This window comes from Apodemus sylvaticus, chromosome 3 (assembly GCF_947179515.1).
Source record: "Apodemus sylvaticus chromosome 3, mApoSyl1.1, whole genome shotgun sequence".
Taxonomy (NCBI): Eukaryota; Metazoa; Chordata; class Mammalia; order Rodentia; family Muridae; genus Apodemus; species Apodemus sylvaticus.
This window is the reverse complement of record NC_067474.1, coordinates 131,048,541-131,075,924: the sequence shown is the minus strand read 5'-3', so window position 1 is coordinate 131,075,924 and position 27,384 is coordinate 131,048,541. Positions and strand designations below refer to the sequence as shown.

Genomic DNA, 27,384 nt, shown 5'->3' with positions numbered 1-27,384 from the left:
ATGACCTCGATAAAGGAGCAGGCAGCAATCAGCCGGCTCCTAAGCTTTTTGCAGGAGTGGGACAATGCTGGCAAAGGCCTACGAACTCAGATTCTCACCACGTTCATTGAAACCAACGAAGGCAAGACTGGCCCCGAGTTGGAGCTGGAGTTTTCCCAGGGAGCCAGTTTGTTCCTCATACGAGTGACCACCTGGCTTAGAATCATGTATCCTTTGCTAAATTGGTGGGACTTGGGACATCATCAAAAGGGGCGGAGGGGGGGAGGAGTGTAGTTGAGGGAGTTTTTCTCTTGATTCCAATATTTGAGAATCAAAAATATGGTGATAAAAATATCTCAAAAGTCAAGAAGTCTTGATTGCCAGTCTTCCCAACTGTCTTAGTTAGGGTTTCTTTGTTGTGAAGAGACACTATGACCAAGGTAACGCTCATAAAGAACATTTAATTGGGGCTGGCTTACACGTTCAGAAGTTCAGACCAGGCATCCAGGCAGGCCTGGTGCTGAAGGAGCTGAGAGCTCTACATCTTTTCTGAAGGTAAACAGTAGAAGACTAACACCACAGGCAGCTAGGAGAGGGGACTCAAAGTCTCTCACACACACACACACACACACACACACACATACACTGACACACTTCCTTCAACAAGGCCACACCTACTCCAACAAGGCTCCACCTCCTAATAGTGCCATTCCCTGAGCCAAGTACATACAAACCACCACATGACTCTAAGTGTATCCTTGTTCTTAACGCTGCCCTCTGTCTCCGGAGACTTGGAAGCTAGTTCTCTGTCCATCTAAGCTGAGTGCTTATTCTACACTTGACTCTTCCTCGGGGCCTTTGTTTTCAGTCTTACATCTTTTCATTTCCCTTATCTTCAACCTCTTTTTACCATCTTTTAGTGTGTGTGTGTGTGTGTGTGTGTGTGTTGTCTTGGTGTCTTGGCTGCATGTATGTCTGTGCACCATGTGTACCTGGTATCCTCAGAGGCCAGAAGAGAGAATCAGGTCATCTGGAACTGAAGCCATGGATGGTTGTGAGCCACTGTGTAGGTGCTGAGAATCGAACCTGGGTTCTCTGAAAGAGCACAGTCAAGCTATCTCTCCAGACCCACTTACTCCTTTTTGTTTGGGGGCAAGATAGGGTCTTATGTCACCCAGAACAGCCTCAAAGACTATGTTGCCAAAGATATCTGACCCCTCTGCCTCCACCTCCCCCTTGCTGGGATCACAGACATGTATCCCCATGCCTGGCATTTACTCTAAAAATGAAAGTCCAAGCATCAATGCTGCGCTTACCTGCCCTGCCCTTCCACAGTGCAATTTGCTGGAAAAGGTCACTGTGCCGCCCTCTCTCCCCTTCCACTGCAGTCTCTGCTCACCCAGCTCCACCGTTCTTCCCAAGGTTTCAGTGCTTTTCTCACTGCAGCCCCATTCCTTACACAGGCCCTCTTGATGACATTTGCCAGTCAGCCCTTCAGGTTTCTCCACGAGGTTCCCTAGACTCCAGGAGTGCGGCTCTCCTGTTTCCTCTTTCCTTCTGACTGGTCCGTCTCTTCTTTGAGACGGTCTCTTTGAGACGGTCTCTTCTTTGACCGTCCTCCCCTTCATTCTTGGCATTTCTTGAGCCTCTGTCCCCCCTGCCTTTTCCCTGCTCACTCACTCTGCTTCTCCCTGAATAATCAAAACTATTCTCTCTTTTTTTAAAGATTTATTTATTGTTATATCTAAGTACACTGTAGCTGTCTTCAGACACACCAGAAGAGGGCATCAGATCTCTTTACTGATGGTGGTGAGCCACCATGTGGTTGCTGTAATTTGAACTCAGGACCTCTGGAAGAGCAGTCAGTGCTCTTAACTGCTGAGCCATCTCTCCAGCCCCCATTCAAATCCATTCTTATGATGCCAGTCAACCTCACACCAGCAGGAAGAGTCTCCAGTTTCCTTCTGGAATCTGAGCTCTGTACCGAGAGACATTTAACTACTGGCTCTACTTGTGCCTCAGGTGGACTCTCACATTTCTGATTTATAAAAGAAACTAGGTAAACAGGAAGAGAACACAAAAAGAGGAGCAACTTCCGTTAAGAGCATTGGCTTCTTGGCTCCCTCTAGAGGTCCTGAGTTCAAGTCCCAGCAACCACGTAGTGGCTCACAACCCAACCATCTCTAATGGGATCCAATGCCCTCCTCTGGTGTATCAGAATGCATGCAGACAGAGCACTCATTTGTGTGTGTGTGTGTGTGTGTGTGTGTGTGTGTGTGTGTGTGTAGTACATGAACAAATAAGTCTTAAAAACCCCTTGTTTGGGACAAGTGTGCAGTACCTGTGTGTTTTGGATTCTGCAGGCAGAATAAGACTGAGACTATTTGGTGGCCATTGCTGAGGGTGATGTCTGTGAGGACCACATCACTTATGCTCTCGGTGGGTTTACTTCAGACCTTCCCTTCCCCTGACTAGTACCCAGGACCTTAATGCATGCTAGGCAAGCTGGCCTTGAACTCATGGTATGGCCAAGAGTTACGGTTTCTATTGCTGCAATAAAACCACCAAAGCAGCTTCCAGGGAAAGAGTTTATCTCACTTTACTGCTGGTAGTCCATCATCCAGGGAAGGCAGGGCAGGAACTCGGGGCAGGAACCTGGTGGCAGGAACTGAAGCAGAGGCCGGGATGGAGGATGGGCATTGGGAGTAACACTGCTTACCATCTTGCTCTCCATAACTTGCTCAACCTACCTCATACCTTCTGGGAACACCAGACCAGCAGTGGCACCTCCCATAGTGAGCTGGGCCCGCCCACCTCAGTCCTCATCCAAGACGATGCCCTACAGGCTTGCCTGCAGGCCAATCCAACAGAGGTGTCTCTACTAAGATTCCTTCTTCCCAGGTGACCACAAATGTGTCAAATTGACATAAAAACTAGCCAGCACACCAACAATGACCTTGAAGTCCCAATCCTCCTGCCTTTCCCTTCCGAGTGCTGGAACTGCAGGTGTGAGCCCTCTCACTCTGTCCTCTCAAGCACCAAGGTGACTCAAACTTCACTGGTGTTTGCCCGTAGGAACTTGGTAACTCGGTAGTAGAACCGTTATGCTTGAGAAACGTGAGTGCTTGGCTGGCTTCTGACCCACATCTAACAGTCATCCCAATCAGCAGCAGCTACTTTGTGTGTGTGTGTGTGTGTGTGTGTGTGTGTTTATTTTTGAGAGAGGGTTTCTCTGTGTAGTCCTGGCTGTCCTGGAACTTACTCTGTAGACCAGGCTGGCCTTGAACTCAGAAATCCACCTGCCTCTGTCTCCTAAGTGCTGGGATTACAGATGGGAGCCATCACACTTGTCTTTAATGACAATATTTTGAGTTTAACATTGAAGTAGGATTTGATGAGGTTGAAGGAAGGAGGGAAGGAAGGAAAGAGGGAAGGAGGGAAGGAAGGAAGGCAGGAAGGCAGGCATGGCAGGCAGGAGTACTGGAAAGCATCTATAATCCTGGAACTTGAAAAATGAAGTCAGGATGGTCAGAAATTCAGGGTCATCTTCAGCCACATAACAAGCTCAAGAGCTCAATCTAGGCTACAAGAGACCCTGCCTATCGGAAAAGAAGAAGAAAGGAAAAAAGGAGAGAAAGAAGTCTGATGGCCTTGATTAGGGAATTGGTCTTTGTACCCTTTAAGTTTCTGCCCTAAGGCGAGTGCCACCCTCAGCTTGCCTGGCTCCAGGCCTTCCACAGCAGCCACTGCCCTCCAGTTCCCTTTTCAGACAGGATCTTCCTACATATCCCAGGCTACCCTCAAAAGTGTGTTCCTCCTGCCTCAGCCTCCCGGGGGGCTGGGACCTCAGGGATGACTCTGCCCACTGTCGCTTCTGAGATGCTCTGCCCTCGTCCTCCTGTCAGTGTGCCTGTCTGTCTGTCTGTCTGTCTGCTGCAGGGCCTGTCTGACCACCCCGTAAGTGCTCATGCCTCCAGAGCGTGTGCTCTGCTTACCTCTCTTGTGCTCAGTGCATTTAATACACGGGGCATCGCGCCTTCTTATGCCATGTGCCTGCCAGCCAGTGCTAACATGAGCTCTATGAAAACGCTGTTTACAAATGGGGTCTACAGTCTGGAGAGCCCATTTCTAACCTAGAATCATCCATCCCTACCTTTTTTTGTAATCCTGCCATTAGGAGTAGCCCCCCGGAAGTGACAGTGCATTGAGTTGTTAGCTGTCCTTCCCCCCAAGTCCTCCAGTTGCTCACCCAAGAGGAAACAAGCCCACATGACATTGTTATCTTTTGCAAAACTGACCACATAAACATAAACTTTCTGTGGGTCTTGAACTTCTATAACAGATCAGAACAATCAATGATTTATACAATGATGGTGACACTGTTAGCTGTCACTTTCTGTGTCTTAATGTTCCAGGCCCTGAGCCCGCACTGTTCATATATCCTGCCCTTTGACAGCCTGATAGGTGATTTCTAAGATCCTGTCTCAGCGATAAGAAAATGAGCCTTGGAAGGTTGAGTAGAGCAGGGTGTGGCGGCGGATGCCAAAGAAGGAGCTTCCAGCCTGGGCTACATAGCGAGACCCTCTCCACAAAAGAAGGGGGAGGAGGAGAGAAGAAGAAAGGAAGGAAAAAAGGAGGAGGAGGAGGGAGAAAGGGGAAAGGAGAAGAGGGGAGAAGGGGAGGAAGAGGGAAAGAAGAAAAGCATACACCATAAGTGACTGAAACGGAGACTAGCCTGTGACGGGGAAAAGTACTTGACAGAAGCCTGTCAGCCCAGCTAGGAACTTAAGAAAACGAGGCAGGAACAGGGCAAAGATTGGGACTGGAGATGGGCAACGTAGCAATAGAGAGATTGCCCCGTGGGCTCACTGCCCGGCCAGGCTGTGATGGCAACAGGCAGGGGGCCAGGCTCCAGAGCAAACACTGGCTCTGCACTAAAGAGCCTTTCCTAATGAGCCGATGCGTCTCTCCTTCTATTGGCATCCTGGGAACTGGGGTGCGGCAGAGATAATTCGCCTCACCCCACTCCCCAACAAAGCACCATTACCTCCAGCACATTACATTAGCCTCTCTCAGTCCTGGAAGCTCTCAGTCATCCTCACAGACTGCAATAATTCCAGCTAATTTCTTAAGTGTTCTAAGAGCCCATGATGTGTTATGAGCCTAGTAATTGTTGACTGGTCCCCTCTCTGCTACGGCTTGATTTCGTGCCTTGCATTTGAGCCGAGGCGCGATCAGGATGCTTTATTACAGTGAGGCTTTTTCCAAAGGCTCGCATTAAAAAAAATAACATTAAATACTGAGGTTGCTTTAAATCAGAGTTTAATTTTTCCTCCATTTCCTGTTATTCTTATTAGGAAGCCATGCAATTCTTCATAGGGATAGTGACCTCCAGTGTAAAATTTGGAGCAAGTACAGAATGGAGAATTAATGATAAAGCTAATTCTTTTATTGTTGGGTTTTTTTTTAAAGATTATTTATTTTATGTGTGTGATTCCACTGTTGCTGTCTTCAGACACCCCTGAAGAGGGCATCAGATCTCATTACAGATGGTTGTGAGCTACCATGTGGTTGCTGGGATTTGAACTCACGACCTCTGGAAGGGCAGTCCATGCTCTTAACCACTGAGTCATCTCTTCAGCCCTGTTGGTTTGTTTTCTATGTAATGACCCTGACTGTCCTGGAACTCACTTTGTAGCCCAGGCTAGCCTTGAATTTACAGATATCCACCTACCTCTGCCTCCAGAGTGCTGAGATTAAAGGCTTATGTCATTAGGCCCAGATGAAGCTAATTTTTTGTAAAGAAGTCTAGGACTAAGGCTTTATTATCACATAAAATAACGAGCTGTGCAGAGACCCAAACGATGCATGGCCTGAGAAGCTGTCAGTTCTCTTCATACGCTTGGGTCTATAGGAAGCTCTTTGTTCCCTAAGGAGTTTGCAGAGCCCAGATGGGTGGATTGCCCTGGAGGGATTTCTTAGAGAACAGGTAACAACAAAACACACACACACACATAGATACACTCACATACATACACACACACACACACACACACACACACACACACATACACACACACACACACACACACACAATGTACTAGCTCTGCACTTAATCCCATGGTTCCTCTCAGGGTGAAGGGCACAGGTCATCCTCACCCTCACCCTGGCCCTTGGCAGTACTAGGGATCACGCTAAATGGCAACCACCTGGGCGCTCTTTAACGCCGCCACAGCTATATGACTGGCTTGGAGTTAGGAAAGATCCTGAGGTCCATTGGCATCTTCCTATCTGCTGTGAGCAGGTAAGTCCCGTCCCAGAGGGACGCTGGGTCTCAGCTGTCAGGTCAGCTCATGGAGTCCTTGGTATCTCGGCTACACAGGGCGGTGATTGGAGGTGCCAGTGGGTATATCCTAGCCCCCGGGGAATGGCTGAGCAAGGCAGCCTCCATCGCCCACACTTCACTAGTCAGTACCATGTTGGTTGAGAGTCATAAAAAATAAAAATATAAACATAAAAATACATTTTTACTAGACTTGGGAAAGGGCAATTTATTGGCTCACTTAGCTTAAAAGGCCCAGAGGGTGGATACACATTTTTTCAGGCCTGATGAGCCCCAGGGGTTTTACCCCAGTGTTTGGTCTCTCTATGCCTCTTTCCCTCCTTTCCTCAGTCAGTCCCTGTATTCAGAGGCTCCCGTATGCTGGAGTCCCCAGTCTTTCCAGAAACCATCCTTAGAACTTAGGCACACAAGGAGGGAGTGTGTCTGTTCCATAGGGTCCTCTAGGAAGCAGCATAGTTCACTTACTGACCCGACACTGCCTTCTGCAGTCAAAAGGATGGCAGCCTGGCATGCCTTTGTCCCACCAAGTGTACATGGCTCTCTGGTGAAGGATTTACCAAGGGACAGTTAAAGTGCCATTATGGAAAGAAAGAAAGGGTTGGGGAGAAGAGAGGAGAGCAGGGGAGGGGGAGAGAGGGAGCAGAGCTAAACAGCTGTGGGGTTCACACCAGTAATCCCAGTAAGCAGAGGCAAAAGCCGGGCAGTGGTGGCGCATGCCTTTAATCCCAGCACTTGGGAGGCAGAGGCAGGTGGATTTCTGAGTTCAAGGCCAGCCTGGTCTACAGAGTGAGTTCCAGGACAGCCAGGGCTACACAGAGAAACCCTGGGGGGGGGGAAGGCTGTGGGGGCTAGGGGGGGAAGGAAGCAGAGGCAAGAGATCGCTGCAAGGTCAAAGCCATCATGATTCTCATATCAGTGCTAGTCAACACTGTAATGAGACCGTCAAAAAAAAGACAAGGGACACAGAAGACTAAAATAGACCAAAACCAAGAATGCCTGTTGAACTTAGTTCCAGTGTTTTTTTAGCTGGGCACAGCAGCACCTGCCTATAACCTCGGTGTCTCAGAAACTGAGGCAGGATAGCAAGTTCAAAGCAAAGTGGTGAGATGTAATCTAAACATATAAATGTATGTGTGTACTGAATTAATATATATTTAATATATCAATATAAAGAAATTTTAAATCCAAACAACTTTGTCTGTCATTGGATATCTCCTGGGTTGGAGTCAAGTGTGTGAAGACAGTGCCTTGGCCTCGGATGCCTTGGGTTCTGTGCTAAGGAACTCCTCAAGCGTCCTTTCCGTGTGGTCTCCCCCTGGACAGCAATCGGTACCTGATAGAATTTCTCGAGATTGGAGGTGTCCTAACGCTCTTGGAAATACTTGGTCTAGAGAAGATCAAAGAAGAGGACAAAAAGGAATCCATCAAACTACTTCAGATTATTGCAAACACTGGCAGGAAGTACAAGGAGCTCATCTGCGAAAGCTATGGTAGGTCCAGGCTGTGCTGGCCTGTGGGCATATCCCTCGGTGAGCTTCTCTGTGTACATCACAACCACAAGACCAGACTTATGGCTTCCCTGCTGTTTGCTAAAAGAAAGATAGTTTCAGAAATAGTTCTCTTTTAGTTTACTTATTATGGGTGCATATATGTGTCTGTGTGTGTGAATGCATTGCAGAGACCAGAAGGGGGTGCTAGGTGTCCCCCTCTTTCATGCTCCTCTCTTTTGTTTTTTGTTTTGTTTGGATTTTTTGTTTTTTTGTTTTTTTTTTTCCAAGACAGGGTTACTCTGTATAGCCCTGCCTGTCCTGGTGCTCACTCTGTAGACCAGGCTGGCCTGGAACTCAGAAATCCGCCTGCCTCTGCCTCCCAGAGTGCTGGGATTACAGGCGCTCACCACCACCACCCGCTCCTCTCTTTTAAGGGGGGGGGGGGGTCTCTCCCTGTTGCTATTTTGTTTCCAACCCAATTGCCTGGTAAAAGAAATCTCAACTCAATCAGTAACAATACAAGCTATAAGCCTAGATTGGGCAGATCTCCCACTACACTACTCTATTCCCATCTAGATTATCCCATATAACTTGTGGTTTCGCCAGGCCACGATCTCTCTGCAGCTTCTCCAACAATCTGATGAGTAGCTCCTCTTCCTTCCCCATCGATCCTCCCTCCTTAGCTCCTCCGCCCCACCCATCCTTTTCTCCTCCCCCAAACTCTCAGCTCCTCCCCTTTCCTCCTGTCCAATCATTAGCTCGAGCCTTTATTTGTAAAGTTAAGGTGGAGAGAAGATTCACAAGGCAACTCCTCATCTGCAGCCCCTCTGAGGAGTGGAATTAGCATCAAAATACAAGGCCAGGGCTAGCCACAACATCTCCCTAAAACTGGGAATTGAGTTTTCTTGGCTAAACTAGAAGCCACCAAGCCCCAGAAATCCTCCTATCTCCACCCACCTTGGAACTGGGGTTACGGTATACGAAGGATACCCAGCAAGTCACAAGGGTGCTTGGCTCACATCTTAGTGCTGGAATGTAAACTCAGGTCCTCAGGATTATGTAGCAGGCGCTCTTAACCACTGAGCCGTCTCTCTAGCCCATGGAGCCCAGGCTGGACTCACACTATCTGTGTAGTGTCTTAGTTACTTTTCTGTGGCTGTTTATCTCAGCCATGACCAAGGCAACTCATAGAAGGAGACTTTGTTTGGGGTTTATGGTTCCTGAGGGCTAAGAGTGCATCATGGTGGGCAAAGTGGCTGCAAGCAACAGACATGCTGACCGCAGCAGCAGAACTCACATTTTAAACCATAAACAGAAAGCAGATGGACCTCATTTGAAACGGCCACTCTTTTGAACCCTTGATACCAGATTTATGGTGTATCTCTGCAACACATCTCTAGCAAGGAGTTAGTTTTATTAGCTAGTGCCACACCTTATTAATCGTCCTCCAGAGAGGTAGGGACCGAATGCTGAAATGTCAGAGCCTTGTAGAGGACAACTCATTCAAGCCACCCCAGTAGCCCAGGCTGGCCTTGGATTTCTGATCTTGCCTCCAGCTCCCGAGAGCTAGGATTGTAAACTCAACACCGTCCTTGCTTTGTTCAGCGCTTGAGCATCAACACCAGGATGTGGCAAATCCTGTGTGTGTGTGTGTGTGTGTGTGTGTGTGTGTGTGTGTGTGTGTTCTCTATGGAGCCCTGGCTGTCCTGGAACTGGAACACTCTCTGTAGAACAGGTTGACCTCAAGCTCAGAGATCTGCCTGCCTCTGCTTTGAGTGCTGGGTTAAAGATGTATGCCACCGTGCCCGGCTTTTGACCCTCAATTTTAAATGTATCCTTTTCCACCACATATAACAAGCTTTTTATTAGCTATTACCTAAAACTCTTTGTAAACTCATTATGACTAATGTTGGCAACAAAACTAAGATAAAACGATCGACTGCCAAGGGGCCGGAGATGGCTCAGCAGTGACTGAACTTACAGATGGCTCTGGTTCCATTCCCAGCACCCACATGGTGGCTCACAACTGGAACTCCGATTCCAGGAGATACAACAGTCCCTCTGATCTCAGTGGACACCAGGTACACGTGTGATGTACATACATACATATAAGTAAACACCCATACATATAAAATTTTTAAAAAATTAAATCTTTCCAGGGATGGTGGCACATGTCACTGGAGAGACAGAGGCAGGGGGATCTCTGTGAGTTCGAAGTCAGCCCGGTCTACATAGGAGTTCCAGGGCAGCCAGGGATACTTAGAGACCCTGTCTCAAAAAACCAAAAATAAATAAATACAGCTCGGTCTGGAGAGGTGGTTGACAGCAGTTGCTGCTCTTTCTGAGGACCTAGGTCTAGCCCAACTCTCTCTCAATGGCTCCCAACTGTCTGTAACTCCAGTTCCAGGAAATCTGATATGTCTTCTGGCCTCTGCAGGTACCAGACTCAAAAGCTGTGCAACGACACACACACACACACACAGGCAAAACACATACTCGCAAGCTAAAGTTGATGAATATTATTTAAAAACAAAAAAAAATGATTACAACCAGCTGGGTATGGTGGCACATACCTTTGATCCCAACACTTAGGAGGGAGACAACAGATCTCTGTGAAGTTGAGGTCACTTGATCTACATGGTGAGTTCCAGGACAGCCAGGGATACATGAGACTGTCTATACAATAAAATAAAAATACATTAACAAAGGTTACAGTCTGGTGAGAAAGACTTTGTATGCCCAGCACAAAAAACCAAAACCGTGCTTCAGTTAAACCAGCTCAATCGCCGGGCGGTGGTGGTGCATGCCTGTAATCCCAGCACTCTAGGAGGCAGAGGCAGGTGGATTTCTGAGTTTGAGGCCAGCCTGGTCTACAGAGGGAGTTCCAGGACAGCCACGGCTACATAGAGAAACCCTGTCTTGGAAAAACCAAATCCAAAAAAAAAAAAAAAAAAAAAAAAAAACAAATAAACCAGCTGAATCAATAACCTAAGCAGTGTTGAATGGGAAGTGTTTTAAACCTAAATCCTGTCCAATTTAACATTTCCTCTCCTTTGCCTAGGTGTGAGAGCCATTGCAGAATTTCTGGCAAAGTCTAAATCAGAAGAGACTCAGGAGGAAGTGCAGGTTCTGCTGGATACGTTGGTCCACGGCAATCCCAAGTACCAAAACCAAGTCTACAAAGGCCTGATCGCCCTGCTGCCCTGTGGGTCCCCGAAAGCCCAGCAGCTGGCCCTGCAGACTCTCAAGACTGCCCAGGTGAGCTGCAACCATGCTCCGGAGTCCATGCAGTCTTACCTTCCCCCCACCCCCAGCGGCACTTCCACCTGCCTGTCAATCCCCCCGCTTCCCAAGGCCAAGGCGGGGCATGGAGTTCAGTCTCCCAGCAGAGAGATTTGTCCTGTTTGTTTAAGGATCAGAAAGATATTGGCAGACTTCAAAGTGCTAGAGACAAGCAACATGGAAGGCAAGGGAACTGTGGGAAAGATTAAAGGCATCCATTTGACAGGAGAAGCAGCACGGGCTTCCGCAGGCCTCTTGTAAGTGAAGAGGCCAGATCTCACTGCTAGGAAAAGATTTTTCTTCCCTTCTTCTTGGCTTCTGCCCTAGACTGTGAGTGAAGTCAGATTTTTGAGGGTATGGTGATATCATGCTTAGTAAGGAGGGGAACAAAAGTGGCTTTGACATGAATGGTTGAAAACTCTCACAAGTGCCCCAGCTGATGGGCTGGGGGGGGGGGGGGGGCAGATGACAAAATAGCCTGAATGGTGACGGTGGGAGTGGGTACATAGGTAACCAAGGTAGGTAGACATGTCTGAGACAGATGTGGAACTAAGAATAGATGTCAAAGATGCCATCTATCTTTGAGTGTTGCTAACAGGCCAAGAGAGAGAGTGGATAAAGAGGAGAAATCAGGTTGCTGTGGGAAGACTTGGGTTTGGACACAGTAAGTGGCAGTGGGTCCCAAGAGGGCCTCGGTGACACTTTGGCTTTTCAATTCCCAAGGGGTCCTCCTTAGCTCAGTTTAAGAACCACTGCCCAGAGCTACTGGAGAGGCCACTGGGCCGCAGAAAATAAAAGACCCAAGCTCTGGAGAAAAGCCCAGGGTGCAGATGTCCACTTGGAGTTCACAAACAGATTACTAACAAGTGAAGCTGAAGTAAATGAAACTCCCCAGACAGGATTCACCACGTCAGGGGGGAAGGAGAAGGGACGCCTCCAGGAGCTGAGTGGAGCCAGTGGGAGACCACAGTCAGACCTGAGGCCCTACAGGCCCCATGCAGGGCCTCCCTCCAACAGTGGGTGCTTCCATAGACCCTTGCTGACGTGGCCCTGTCTTCTCACTAGCTGGCAGAGGTGATATAGGTAAAGTCTGAAGAGGTAAAAGACAGGTTAACAGAAAGATGAGATTTCAGAGAGAGAAGATCAGGGATGAGTACTCTTCTCCTCACTGTGTCCTCTCTCCCCAAGCCGTAGCCACAGACCTCTGTCCTGCGTCTCAACGGGCAGCCAGGCGACTTGGCTTAAGGCATCTAGAGCTAAAAACTACAGAATCAGGCCATCCCACAGCCTGGCTGTCTAGGGTCCTCCTTTCCCTTCCTCTAGGCCTAAAGAGTCAACCCTCGCGGGCAGTGGTGGCACACGCCTCTAATCCCAGCACTCTGGGAGGCAGAGGCAGGCGGATTTCTGAGTTTGAGGCCAGCCTGGTCTACAGAGTGAGTTCCAGGACAGCCAGGGCTACACAGAGAAACTCTGTCTGGGGGTGGGGGGGGGGAGTTATAAAAATAAAGTCACTAACTGCTTTAAAAAAAAAAAAGAGTCAACCCTCTTGTCCTCTTGTCTGTCTTGCCAGTCAATCGTTGGAGCGACACACCCCAGCATCGTGGACTGTGTGCTGGGGGTCCTCAGCACAGTGCACCTGGAGGTCCAGTATGAAGGTAGGGAGGCCTCCAGGTCACCAAAGGTGGCAGCGAGAGGCAACTCTCCAGTCTCCCTCCATTCACAAAGAGCCTGGTGCTGAGTGCCCAAAATAACCTTGCCAGGGGGAAAAGGCCAGTTTAGAATCAGTCAGCAAGTTCCTCAGAAAATGGTGGTCATATTTCGTTTGTTTGAGCAATGGTTAGGACTGGCTATGTCCATAACTCTTTATCATATGCTTCTTGTGTCTGCACTGAAGGCCCTGAGTAAGCTACGGTTGTGACTCCATGATGCTCAGCCAGTGTGTACATGGCTGGGTCAGACTTCAGGCACTGGGGAAATGGAAAGGGAAGCCCAGCACGGTGGTACACACCTCTCTCCTCAGCAGTTGGGAGGCTGAGACAGGAGAATCTCAAATTCCAGGCCAACCTCAGCTTCATAGTGCAACTGTCTTGTAGTAAATACTTAATCTCAACTGGTAGTTTCTACCCTCCTTTAATCATTCAGTTCCCAGATAAAAGACACAAAACCTTTCTATTTATGATAGCCTTTAAAGCACCAAAGCTTGGCAGATATCTTTCCTCTAAGTCATTAGATCTACTTCCCTATCAATAACCCCAAGTTACACCTTGCCGTGTTCCATCCCGGCTGTTCCTAACTCCAACTGCCCCGCCCTCGTGGCCATGTTTTCATGATTCACTACCCCACGGCATCTTCTCCTCCCTAAACATGGTCTCCTGCCTCAGACACCAAGCATGGGACCTGAAACCCCACGCACCTCTCTTCTGTCCACCTACAGGCTGTTGGCATCTTTAGTTAACCAGTAGTTTTACATTGAGGAGCAAGGTTACATAGCATCACTTGGTGTACACCAAGGATTCTCTTGTCCCTGAGACAACCAGAGCCAGTATTTAGCATTATGACAATACATTGCAACAGACCAAACCTCAATGCTGTCTCATAACAAAACAAACATAACCCACCCTAGGAAAAAAAAACAAAAAAACAAAAAACAAAAACAAAAAAACAACCAACCAAACTAACTAATTTGGACACTGATGGCATCCATACATTTTCATCTGCTGAGTCATTCATTTATTGATCTTCCATAGGCCACATCATGTATTTCTCAAATTAATCCTCAGGGTACAAAGCCTGCAACACACCCAGTTGTCAGCTGGCTTGAGGGAGTGAAGGCTGGGTGTGTGATGAGGGTTTCTTTTTTCTTTTCTTTTTCTTTTTCTTTTTCTTTTTCCTTTTCTGAGACAGGGTTTCTCTGGCTGTCCTGGAACTCACTCTGTAGACCAGGCTGGCCTTGAACTCAGAAATCCACCTGCCTCTGCCTCTGCTTCCCAAGTGCTAGGATCATAGGCGTGCGTGCGCCGCCACCACCGCCGCCTCTTTTTCCTTTTTTGAGACTGTGTCTCTTAGGCAGTCTAGGCTGGTCTTGAACTCTATCCTCCACCAGCTTCCCAAGAACTGGGATTACAGGCATGCAGCACCACACTAGGCCAAGTGTGCTCTCTCAAGTCTACCTCCCTACCTTGGAATCCTGAACACATTCCACTGCTGTGACCTCAGTGGCTGAATCCTAGAAACACAACTTGGGCAACGAGAGAATGAAGAAAGATCAGACAGACAGATGGGAACACAAACACACACACACACACTCATACACACACACACACACACACACACAAGAGCACTCTAAGAGCACCAGCCACAGAACTTATTTCCTGTATTATTGATCCCAGGAGGCGAGTGTTCCGTGCACAGCTGAAAAGGAGGCCATAGGACTCTCTATCTGGGAGGAAGAAGCCAAGATTGATAGTTTCTGGATACACTGAGTAATTTGGATATATTATTCATCATGAATGGCTTTTTCATTAATTTTCATTTTTGCAAATAATGTTTTAAAATGATAATTATTCTGATTTCTAAAGCTTTTTTTTTTGGCCCACTCTACTTAATTTTTATATCTGAAGAAAGTCTAGGTCTTGGGGCTAATTCAAGGGGCTGAAGTATTTGGAGGTAGGACTTAGCCAGGACCATCAACTGTGTGCCCTCTGTGTTGACACTTGGCTTCTCATAGCTTGGTGATTGGGTCCCAAGAAAGAGGGCATCCAAGAGCATCCAGTGTGAAACTGCATGGCTTCTTGTGGCCAAGCCTCCTAAATAGCACACAGTGTGTCCTGCTAGAAATCACAGGACGCAGCACAGTGCTGATGTACACCTTTAATCCCAGCACTCAGGAGGCAGAAGCATGTAGATCTCTGAGTTCGAGGCCAGCCTGGTCTACAGAGCAAGTTCCAGGACAGCCAGGGCTACACAGAGAAACCCTGTCTCGAAAACAAACAAACAAAAAATAATAAGTCACAGGGCCACACACACAGTTGCCACATCTCAACGAAAAGAAGACCAAATAATATTGTGGCCAGTTCTTTAAACCACTCAGGAGGGGTGCTGGGTCTGGGCAGTCCCTGTGGGTAGCACTCTATGGGCAGATGAATAGGGCTCCTCTCCCCCTTTCTTGTTCAGTTGCTCAACTGAAAAAATAAAATAAGGGCTGGAAAGATGGCTCAATGGTTATTACACTGGCTGCTCTTCCAGTCCTGAGTTCAATTCCCAGCAACCACATGGGATCACAACCATCTGTAATGGGATCCAATGCCCTCTCTGGCACACAGGTATACATGCAGATAGAGCATTCATACATTAAAGAAATAAATCTTTTAAAAAATAAAATACAGTTTGGGGGGGGCACATGCATGCTCCTTCTTGTGGGCACTGCCCACAGAGGCCACAAGAAGACATCGGATCCTCTGGAGCTGGACTTACAGGCAATTGGGAGCCCGCCAGTGCGGAGGCTGGAGCTGAATTCCAGTTTTCTGCAAGGGCAACGAGAGCTCTCAGCTGCCAGCCCGCCCAGCGGCCCCTGGTCTCTCAGTATGTTAGCAGTGTTCAGGAGGGCGCCAGGCTCGCTGCCTTTAACCACTCCAGAGCTCCCGGCACCTGCTCCTGTCCCCTTCACCAGAAGGGGACACGAGGAGGGAGGCCTGTGCTCACCGACATCCCCCGGCTTTTCATCGCACTGCAGACTTCAGAATCTCTCTTAATGACCATCCCATTTAAGCTGAGCCAAAACCAGACCTAGGAGAGGGCTTCTCCAAAGTAGTCCTGCCTGGAATTTATCTCCATTTATAACTGCTCTGAAGTGAAAAATGACACTTTCCTCTCAGGAAGGCCTGCCATTCCAGGAATTGGTGGCAAGTGGGGACTTATCAGAACTAGCAGTTTAAAGGGACAAAAGCAGCCATTCATTGTGTCCCTTCCGTAGAGTGGAGAAGCTGTCGAGGCCAAGGCCCCCAAGTCTGAGGCCAGCCTCCTGAGCTTTGACGAGCCCCGGTCTCCCAAACCCAGAGCTGGTGGGCTGGCGCTGAGTAAAGGGGCACGCCTCGAAACTTGTCAGCCTGAGCTCAATCCCCAGGGTGCACATGGGGGAAAAGAACTGACTCCTGCAAGATATCCTGGTAACCTCCACAGGAGTGCTGTGACATGTGCGCATACACACACACATGCACACGCACACACTAAATTGAAAAATTTTTTGTTGTTTGGAGACAGGGTTTCTCTGTGTAGCCCTGACTGCCCTGAAACTCTCTCTGTAGACCAGGCTGGCCTCAAACTCCGAGATCCGCCTGCCTCTGCCTCCCCATTGCTGAGATCAAAGGTATGTGCCACCACTACCCAGCAATTTTTTTTCTATTTTATTTTATTTTACTTTTAGAGACATAGTGCCTCGCTGTGTAGTCCTACTGGCTTGGAACTCACTCAGTCCCAGTCCGTCTGTCTTTGCTTCTTAAGTGCTAGGATTAGAGGCATGTGTCATGCACCTAGTTAAATGTAAGAATAATCATTATGGAGATGCGTGTTTTGCCTGCATGCATGTCTGCTACCTGTAGAGGCCAGAAGAGGGCATTAGATCCCCCTGGCACTGGAGTTTCAGATGGTTGTTAGTTGCCCTGTGGATGCTGGGTATTGAACCCAGGTCTTCTAAAAGAGCAGCCAGTGCTCTTAACAGCTGAGCCATCGCTTCAGGACCAATAATTAATTAATTAATTAATTAATGACTCAGTGGTGGCCTATTCCCCTAAGCAATGCAAAAAGACAGACAGACAGAAAGGAGGGAGGAAGGAAGAAAGGAAGGAAAGTAAGAGAGTGAGGAACCAATAAAGTTGTTAGTGTCTTTTACAAATAAACTATAAATAAACCATCAATTGTTGACTTAGGGACATAAACATCATAATGTATCATTTGGTAAGTTGCACACTAATTTGCTGTAACTCACATTTGCCAGATGCACGCTGGCCAAAAGATTAACTCGCTGAATGACAATTGACCAAATCACTGCCTTACTGATGATATGTGCCCTGCAAATATTTGAAAATGTCTTGGCAGTTCCTATTGGCAGCATTAGTGGGGCCAAGGGAGTTGGCAGAAACCACATTCTGAGGCCTCCTCCCCAACACCTCCTTTCTGCCCCAGGCTGGCACTTTCTCCATGTCTTTGCCCTGCAGACCTCACACCAGCTTCTCAATGATGGGCAATCAAAGCCTTGCAGACGGTCACCTCTTCCTGACCTTTGTCCCAGGTCACCAAACAGAGCAGAGACAAAAGCTCCTTTACAGTGCTCTGTAAAGGAGAAGTGAAAATTGTTTATTTGACTGTTTGCCCAAACCTGCAAAAGCCGTTAAATCTGTCTGTATATTAGGGACCTATTTCTACATTAAAAATCGTGCCTAAAATGTAGCAGTTAGAGATAGTAAAGCTCTCACTGTGTAGCCCAGGCTGACCCCAGGCCGTAATCCCTGCTCCTACTGCTCCAGCCTCCAGAGTGCTGGGATTACAACATGGGCTGGTAAGCTTTTACTATCCCATAGTGTTCTTGGCTCAGGAATCTGAGGGCAGCTTAACCAAGTGCTTAATGCCCCACAACACCCCCTTTTTGAGTCTTTTTTTGTAACCCAGGATGCTGGGACTATAGGCGTGCACCAGCATACCCAGCTCTGACTTGGGATATTTTGTGAGGTTTCCAGGTCAAGATATCAGCAGGGCTGCTGTCATCTGGCACTATAATACCAACACTTGGAAGGCAGAAGCAGTTGGATCTCTGTGAGTTCAAGGCCAGTCTCATCTAGAAATCAAGTTCCAAGACAACAGAGAGAGAGAGAGAGAGAGAGAGAGAAGAGGGGAGGGGAGGGGAAGGGAAGGGAAGGGAGAAGAGAGAAAGAAGAGAGGAGAGGAGAGAAGAAAGAGAAGAGAAGAAAGGGGGAGAGAAGAGAGGGGCGAGAAGAGAGGGGAAAGAGAGAGAGAAGAGGATCCAAGGGCAGCAAAATGGCTCAGCAGGTAGAGATGCTTACCTTCAGGTCTGATGACCTGAATTTGGTCCAGAGGACCCACATGGAGGAAAGAAAGAACTGACTCGCCGGGCGGTGGTGGTGCATGCCTGTAATCCCAGCACTCTGGGAGGCAGAGGCAGAGGCAGAGGCAGAGGATTTCTAAGTTCGAGGCCAGCCTGGTCTACAGAGTGAGTTCCAGGACAGCCAGGGCTATACAGAGAAACCCTGTCTCAAAAAAACCAAAAAAAAAAAAAAAAAAAAAAAAAAAAGAACTGACTCCTCTGAACTGCAAAGATATACTGTGTCAGGCATTTACCCATATGCATACCCATTCACACATGCAAAACAACAGATAACTAAAGATAAAAACAGCTCTTACACATGCATGCTGCTTCTGCTCGATCCTGTCGGCAAAGTAGGTTCCATCCTTAAATAAATAAATAAATAAATAAATAAATAAATAAATAAATAAAATAAAATAAAATAAAAAACACTGAAATGTCAGTGGGACCATCCAGGTGGCTCAGCTGGTAAAAGCATTTGCTGCCAAACCTGATGGGCTGAGTTCAGTTCCCCAAAGGCATGTGAATAGAGGAGAGAGCTGACTTCACAAAGAATCCTCTGAGTCCAACACACATGCTGTAGTGCATATTTAGTGTGCAAGAGTGTGTGTGTGTGCGCGCGCGTGCATGTGTGTGCATGGTGGGGCCTGACAAGAAGCACCTTTACCACGGAGTCTTCTCACAGGCTGCAAAGCTACTACAAGTGTATCACATGCACAGGTTATATTAGCACTGAAACTGTGACACTTGGTTTAGCATTTAAAGAGTTTTATTATACAGTTTCTATCTAGGTAGATAGAAACCCCAAGGCAAGCTTGTTTTCATTTCCCCACTTTCTTGGCCCTTGGGTATCTGTGCCCCACCCTCGCCGCCAGCATCTTCCCCTTTAGAGGACGTGATGTTTGACTCAGGTTTTAGAAGGAGCTCACATCATCAGTGCACAGGCTGGTTGTACACAACAAAACTTGCTCAGAAGAAGCTGGAGAGATGACTCCGGAGTTAAGGACACTTGCTGCTCTTGCAGGAAGCCCAAGCTGGGTCCCACATGCAGCAAACAACTATACCTGGTGTGCTTGCATACATAAAGGCAAAACACTCAAACTCATAGAATACAAATATATTAAAAACAAAAACAAGAACCCTTGCTGTCTTAGTTTGGGTTTCCGTCAGTGTGAAGAGACACCATGACGGTGGCCACTCTTATAAAGGAAACTCTTTCACTGGCTCACAGTTGCAGAGGCTCAGTCTGTTGTCATCATGGCAGGACGCACAGCAGCGTCCAGACAGACATGGCCCTGGGGAAGGAGCCGAGAGAGTTCTACATCTTGGTCCACAGGCAGCAGAAGGAGACTGTGTACCACACTGGGTGGAGCTTGAGCACAGGAGACCTCAAAGCCTGCCTCCAAGTGTCACACTTTCTTAATCAAGACAGACCACACCTACTCCATCAAGGCCACACCTTGTAATAGTACCACTCTGTATGGGCCAAGCATTCAAACACACAAGTCTCTGGGGGTGGGGGGCATTCCTATTCAAACCACCACACTTGCCTAGAAGAGCAGATAGCAGATAACTGGGATATAGGTTCATACCTGTAATCCTAGCACTCAAGACGTAGAGACAGGATGAACAGGATGAATGTCATAAGTTCAAAGCCAGCCTGAGATTGGCTGGAGAGATGGCTCAGCGTTGAGAGCACTGACTGCTCTTCCAAAGGTCCTGAGTTCAATTCCTAGCAGCCACATGGTGGCTCTGAGGACAGCAACAACACACACACACACACACACACACACACGTCTTCAAAGCCAGCCTGAGCTACAAAGTAAGACCCTATCTTCAAACAAACTGGTAAGATCAGTAATTCAAGTTCATCCTTAGCTAAATAGCAAGTTTGAATATAGTCTAGCTACAGGAGACTTGAGAGAGAGACAGAGAGAGACAGAGAACATGTCACCACATATGCCACATCCATAGCTCATAATGTTTACACTCTATTGATTTTCTTTATGGTTTAAAAATAACAATAGCGAGCTGGGCTTGGTGGCACACAACTTTAGTCCCAGCACTCAGGAGGCAGAGACGGGGGAGGACTTCTGTGAGTTGTAGAACGGCATAGTCAATGTAGCAAGCCCCAGGACAACAAGGACTAGAGAGAGAGACTCTGTCTCAAATAAGCAAGCAAACACACAATACTGATAGTGTATTTTTTATTTGTATTTTAGAGACAGATTCTTGCTGCATTATCCAGGATAGCCTTGAACTCCAGTAGTTAAGTTACTGGCTTATCTCAGCTCCTCTCAGTTGAGTCTATACGCTTACAACATCTTGCTAGACTTTAAAGTTGTGAGTGCGTGCGTGCGTGCGTGCGTGCATGCATGCGTGTGCATGCACACATGTGCATGGAGGTCAGAAAATGGCACCAAAGATCTTCTTAGCCACTCTCTTAGCATGCTAATGTCTCTAGCAGAACCTAAGGCTCAACAGTGTGATGAGCTAGGCCAACCAGCTTGCCCCTGAGATCTCTATCTGTAGCTCCTCAGTGCTAAGGGTACAGTCTAGCCACAGTGCTAGCCTAGCATTTACATGGGTGCTGGGGACATGAACTCCAGTCCTCAAGTTTGCTTGACAAGTGCTTTAACTGCTCAACCTCCCCTGCCCTTTATTATTTATTTGTTTGTTTGTTTATTGGGGGTGCGTGGGAGGGTCAGAGGATAACTAGCAGAACTTTTCCCCTTCCACCATGCGACCTTGGGCTCTTACTCTGTCAATCAGGCTTGGCTTCAAGTGCCTTTGTCCACTGAACCCTCTCATCGGCCCTCCCCAGCTCTTAAAAAGCAGTTCTCTGACAGCATTCTTATCTAGGTATGGCGGCATGTGTCTGTAACCGCCGACAGTGGAGGCTGCAACAGGAGGACTGCCACAAAGTGGAGGCCAGTCTGATCTAACAGTGAAGACTGTGTCTAATTTATGTTTAGTGTTTCAGTATTGGTCTCTGAATATGGCGTAGTTAAAAATGTACGAGTTAATCTATTTTTAGAGCTTCGGCATTAGTATTTGAATAGGATGTAGTTACAAGGGCAGCGGGACACTCAGGCATCAGAGAGCTCGTGTCTGGTCAAGTAGAGCCTGCGAGGGTATTCCACTGGAAAAGAAAGAAAATTTATGCTGAAGAGTGCTTCCTCTGTGCAGCCAGAAGGTGGCAGTCTTGTCCAGAAGTGCCCAGTAAACTGGAGCCCTGGTTTCCCAAGCCTCTGCGAGCAAAGAATTCCTCTGCTGCCTCAGACCAATTCCTCTACTGCCTCAGACCGTAGGTGGGCACCTTGGAAGTGGCTGCTTATGTATGTATGTACGCAAGCTTTAGATTTAGTGTGTTTGCTGTAAAGGAATGATCATCTCTTAATCTGTAAAATGATTTATAGACAGACTAACAGAAAAACAATCTTGCTTCCTAAACACAGATTCTACAGAGTATGAGGCTGAAGGGAGGTGCTGGTTAACCGAACGCTACGTAGTTACACAAAGGCATACAGGCTTCCAGTCATGGGGAGAACAAGAAGTGGCCGCACATTGCAGGAGGTTGCTGGGAGGAGGCGCAAAACAAGGATTTCCAGTTACGCAAAGTCCCCAGTCGAGAACCACCTGTGATGCTCTCTGTCTGGGCAAGGGTCAGACCCCAACCTGCTCTTCCATGAAAAGATCTTCCCTAGGCAAAAAGGAGGGTGGGTCATACAAAAGCCTTGCAAAGTCACCGGCTGGCTGATACAGATTTCCTTCATAATGTCAGCCCCTTCCAGACCTGTTCCCATCTACAAGACACAGGCAGTTTCTCTAATAACCAACTCTGACGCTGGGCATAGTGGCACACGCCTTTATTCCCAGCACTCAGGAGGCAGAGGCAGGTGGATCTCTGAGTTCAAGGCCAGCTTGGTCTACATAGTTCTAGGTTATCTGAGACTATGTAGAGAGAGCCTGTCTCAAAAAGCAATAGCATGGCCGGGCAGCGGCGGGCACGCCTGTAATCCCAGCACTTGGGAGACAGAGGCAGGTGGATTTCTGAGTTCGAGGCCAGCCTGGTCTACAGAGTGAGTTCCAGGACAGCCAGGGCTACACAGAGAAACCAAACCCTGTCTTGAAAAACCAAAAAAACAAATAACTCTTTAAAAAAAATAGCAAAAAGAAATTCTAAAATGCCAAAGTCAAACAAACACACACACACACACACACACACACACACACACGTACACACCTGCCTGGGATGGAATATTTTACTCTCACACACACATGGGATATCCAGGTGCTGAGCCACTTATTTTGTTCCTTTGTTTTGTTTTGAAACAGAGTTTCTCTACATAGCCTGGCTGTTTTGGAACGTGCTCTGTAGACCAGGCTGGCTTTGAACTCAGAGATCTGCCTGCCTCTGCCTTCAGAGCACTGGGATGGAAGGCATGTGCCACGGCCGACTTTGGTTACTCTGCCACTTCTGAGGCCCTCTGCCACAGGAACAGGGTTAACCAGGATTACCAGGGTTAACCCTGGTGTCGAAGCTCTCCTGCTCACTGGTTTCCTGAGAGAGCCGCTTGCCCTCAGCCTCTTCATCTGCTCAGCAGGGAAGCATGAGGCATCCGGGTGCTGACAAGGATCATTTGTTTGCTTCGGTGTTTTTTAGACAGGGTATCAGAAAGCTTAGACTGCCTCAGACTCTCAAAGTAAACAACGACCCTCCGCTTCCCAAGTATCGTACCACCTCACAAAGCCTCAGGCTGTGGACTCTACAGTTACTCTCTGGATTTGAAGGATGACTCTTTCCTCTTGAACTAAGTGTCCATGACAGGTGACATCCACCTCACATCTGCTGAGCACTGCCACCTCTGTCTCCTCAGCACTGGTCCTGTAGCAAGCACATGCTCCATTCGGATTGGCCAGGGATGGGGATGAGTCCTTAGAGTGCTTGCTCAGAGAGCAAATGTCTCAGAGAGGCCTGTGAGTCGGGCCCTGCTTCTTTCTCTTTGGGTATAATCAGCGACAGCTGTGAATTTTTACAAAACACAATCAGAAATGACTGGGTGAGTAAATCTTCATTTGTCTCAGGAGCTGCAAGCACTATAGTTCCATAATCAATGAAAGATGGAACATTCAGTATACAGCGGGTTGGCAGAAGTAGATATTTATCTCCTGGAATATTTGACTACGTTGCAGAACCTGCTGCTCTCGGCCAGGAATTTATCATAAACATATCTTCTTAGACCCATTTGGAACCTGGGCATCCACCCAGTCACTTCTCTTCACATCTCAGGCACAGACACATTTCCCAGGGTGCCCTGGCATTGCTGTGGCATTGTGCTGTAGCTGACAAAGTGGTGCACGGTCAGCTAAAAGGAGTCAAAGCATTCTGATCCAAACACATCTGCACCCACTCAGCAGCAGAGCAAGTAAGGAACACTTACTGGGGCTCTGGCCGCTGCACACGATGGCTGCCAAGCACTTAGAGGCTTTGATTTTGCTTACATAAAGTTTGCGAAAAGCCAGACCCTGGCCCTGGACAGTACTGTTAGATCTATGATTCCAGGTTAGAACATTAATCAGATGGGCATGCCAGTGCAGTCTTTTGTCCCAGCACTCAAAAGGCAGAGGCAGGAGGATCTCTGTGAGTTCAGAGCCAGCCTGGTCTACATAACAAGTTCCAGTCCAGCCAGGGCTACATAGCCTAGGCCCCGTCCACTACACTAACAACAAGAAGAACTACATCTGAGCATCAAGAAGCGTCAGGGAGCCGGGCAGTGGTGGCACACGCCTGTAATCCCAGCACTCTGAGAGGCAGAGGCAGGTGGATTTCTGAGTTCGAGGCCAGCTTGGTGAGTGAGTTCCAGGACAGCCAGGACTACACAGAGAAACCCTGTCTCAAAAAAACCAAATCCAAAAAAAAAAAAAAAAGCGTCGGGCTGGGCATCAGGACTGGTTTTGAGAGTGCCCTGGAAGACTTCTATGAAACCCACAACCCAGAGACGTGACCGGCAGGAGCAAGAGGACAATGGGTGGCTGTCAGCACTGGTGTCCTGTCTTGGTTTCCATTCGTTTGTTTGAGACAAAGTCTAGCCACATAGCCTAGATTTGTCAGGAACTAGCTATAAAGGGATAGCCTCAAACTCACTGCTCCTGCCTCTGCCCCTTGTATAGTGGGCCAGGTCTATGGGGCGGGGCACACCTGGCTATTGCCAGGTAGGTGTGGGGTAGTAGCCACCATTCCTGGCTATCTGTTTTTTCTTTAATGACCTCAAACTCATGCCTCCACTTTTCAAGTGCTAGAATTTCAAGCATGCAGAGGGGTTGGGGTGGGGAAGTGTGGGTAGGAGGGAATGGGTGTGTGTGTGGGGAGGGGTGATTGTATACCATGGTGAGCCTGTTAAGGTCAGAGGGAAGTTTGGTGGAGTCGCTTCATTCTTCCTATCTTTACCTGCTTTCCCAGGATTGTTCTCAGGGCAGTAATGTAAGAAGAAGAGTCAAAAACCAAAACAAAAAAAACCCTGACTCAGGCCTGAGGATGCAGCTAAACACCTTCCTAGAATGTAGGAGGCCCTGAGTTTGATCCATAGGGACCAGATTTTTAAAAAGTAAATGTAGCCGGGTGGTGGTGGCACACGCCTTTAATCCCAGCACTTGGGAGGCAGAGGCAGGCAGATTTCTGAGTTCGAGGCCAGCCTGGTCTACAGAGTGAGTTCCAGGACAGCCAGGGCTACACAGAGAAACCCTGTCTCAAAAAAAAAAAAAAAAAAAAAAAAAGTAATCTGTCCTGGCCCAGCCCTTCCCTCCTCTATCAAACCTGAATTCCTTCAAGCTAAAGGCACCTCTTTTCTGTGGGTCTTGAATCTCCAGCTCTGACCTCCAGCCTTTCTTGATGGGCTCAGCATCCCCTTCCTTCCTTCTGAAGCTTACTGGTATTTAACATGGGCTCCAGAAGGGGAGGAAGGAGGTGTGACCTCCCCCATGAGGCCTTACCCAGTGCTGAGCAGCAGAAGGTGCTAGGAGAGTGATGGGACAGCGGGGTGTAAGATGTGGTGGGTTTGGAAGGTCAGCGGCCTCTCCAGCTTCTCTCTCCTCCTCCAGCCATCGAGCTGATAAAGGACCTGATCCACTACGATGTGCGCATGCCTCTACTCAAGGGCCTTGTGGCCCTGCTCATCCCACCAGTCAAGGAGACATCCAAACTGCAGGCCAGGATCTTCAGCGGTAGGACTCCTCTATGGGACTGCCCCCTGGAAGGGGGAAGCGCTTCCTGGCTGATGGCTCCTCATTTCTTCAGACTCTTCGATTCTCCAGATCACCACCCAGCTACCAGTGTTCCTGCAGCAGGCTGCAGCTGCCAAAACCATTGGGTAGGGCTGCAGGAGGACTGGGTGACTGCAGCAAGCACACACACACACACACACAAGATATTATAATATAAAAAGATATATATTATAATATATAAAAGAATATATACAGCCGGGCGGTGGTGGCGCACGCCTGTAATCCCAGCACTCTGGGAAGCAGAGGCAGGTGGATTTCTGAGTTCGAAGCCAGCCTGGTCTACAGAGTGAGTTCCAGGACAGCCAGGGCTATACAGAGAAACCCTGTCTCGAAAAAACTAAATCCAAAAAAAAAAAAAAAAAAAAAAGAATATATACGCCAGGCAATGGTGGCGCACACCTGTAATCCCAGCACTCTGGGAGGCAGAGGCAGGCAGATTTCTGCATTCGAGGCCAGCCTGGTCTATAGAGTGAGTTCCAGGAGAGCCAGGGCTACACAGAGAAACCATATACATATATATTAAAAATACAGGGTGGACATGCACCACTTAGGAGGCAAAGGCTAGTGGATCTCTGTGAGGTCAAGACCAGCCTGGCTTACATAGAAAGTTCCAGGACAGCCAGGGCTGCATAGTGAGACCTAGTCTCAAAAAAAGAAAAATGCACAGTAGTGTGGGGTGTAGGAATGCGCTTCTCAAGGAAGAATTAATTGTATAATTGTTGCTTGCTTGTGTGTGTGTGAGAGAGAGAGAGAAAGAGAGAGAGAGAGAGAGAGAGAGAGAGAGGTGGGGGTTTCTCAATAACAAAGTTTATGTAGCTTGAGGCAGGCTGTTCTGGAACTCTCTACATAGACCAATAGACCAATCTGGCCTGGAACTCACAGAGATCCACCTGCCTCTGTCTCTGCCTCTCTGCCTCTGCTTCCCGAATACTGGGATTAAAGGCATAAGCCACTAATCCTATCTCTGCGGGAAATCTTGTTTCTCAGCTGGAGAGAAGCTTCAAACTTTGGGCTGAGGGGCTCCTTTCCCTCCTATGTCCCCAGTTCTTTCTCTTCTTTCCTACCTCACAAGGATCCTGGCACGCAACGACTTGAACTTGGCAGAGGAGCTGCTGCACCTGCGCGTGATCCACAGCCTGATGTCGGCCATGGGTAACACTGACCACAGCAATAGCCAGAGGCTAGCCAGCCTCACACTAGAGGTATGAGGGCTGGGGTGGGGCATGTGGCAGACTGCAGGACCTGGGCAGTCAAATCTGCAGATACCCACACTCTCCTGCCACCCCGCCCACCCTCTGCCGCAGTACTTTGTGCAAATGTTCCCACTGGTGGAGGAACATGTCCGCAAGTCCATGGGGGAAGAACTCTACCAGCTCTTCCTTGTAAGTATTTCCATTCCCACCAGCCTCAGCAGATGCCCAGGACAGGGAGAGCATTGCCCCTGTGCACAGAATGCATCTAGTCTCCTGACTTGGACATCCCCACCCCTACAATGTCTTCCCCTACCTACCCTAGCTCGTAAGCTAGAAGCCTTAGCAGCTCTGCCCGCGGTAACCCATCCTCCCGAGCCCAACTCCATGAGCACAGCGCTCTGGTGTCCAGCCAGGCTCCTGCTGCTTCTATCCCCAGAGCAATGCCGAAATCTTGTACACAAAGATAGATAGCATTCAAGCAGACATCTTGGCAGCCAACAAAGCCAATGTTACCAGAGGTGAGTAGCGGGTGAGGGGACCCAGAGCCCAGTCAGGGGCCAGCAATCGGGCTCACAGTGGCCTTTGTTGCCTGCAGTGTTAGACAGCTGCGACTGCATCAACAAAAGCTCCATCAGCTTCTTCACGGGCTCCGATGATTCAAATCAGACGGGATTCATCAGCGACCTTGAGAAAATTCATTCAGAATCCAAGGAGTGA

General features: G+C 48.3%; 1 protein-coding gene across 1 annotated transcript; it reads left to right on the top strand.

Moving 5' to 3' along the window:
* Armh1 (armadillo like helical domain containing 1) lies at nucleotides 1-27,384 on the top strand. The gene is made up of 11 exons (XM_052175634.1): nucleotides 1-206; nucleotides 6,215-6,283; nucleotides 7,646-7,812; nucleotides 10,874-11,070; nucleotides 12,665-12,749; nucleotides 25,292-25,414; nucleotides 25,488-25,560; nucleotides 26,547-26,676; nucleotides 26,779-26,856; nucleotides 27,104-27,185; nucleotides 27,269-27,384. The coding sequence occupies exons 1-11, from the start codon at nucleotides 1-3 to the stop codon at nucleotides 27,382-27,384; spliced, it is 1,326 nt and encodes a 441-aa protein (XP_052031594.1).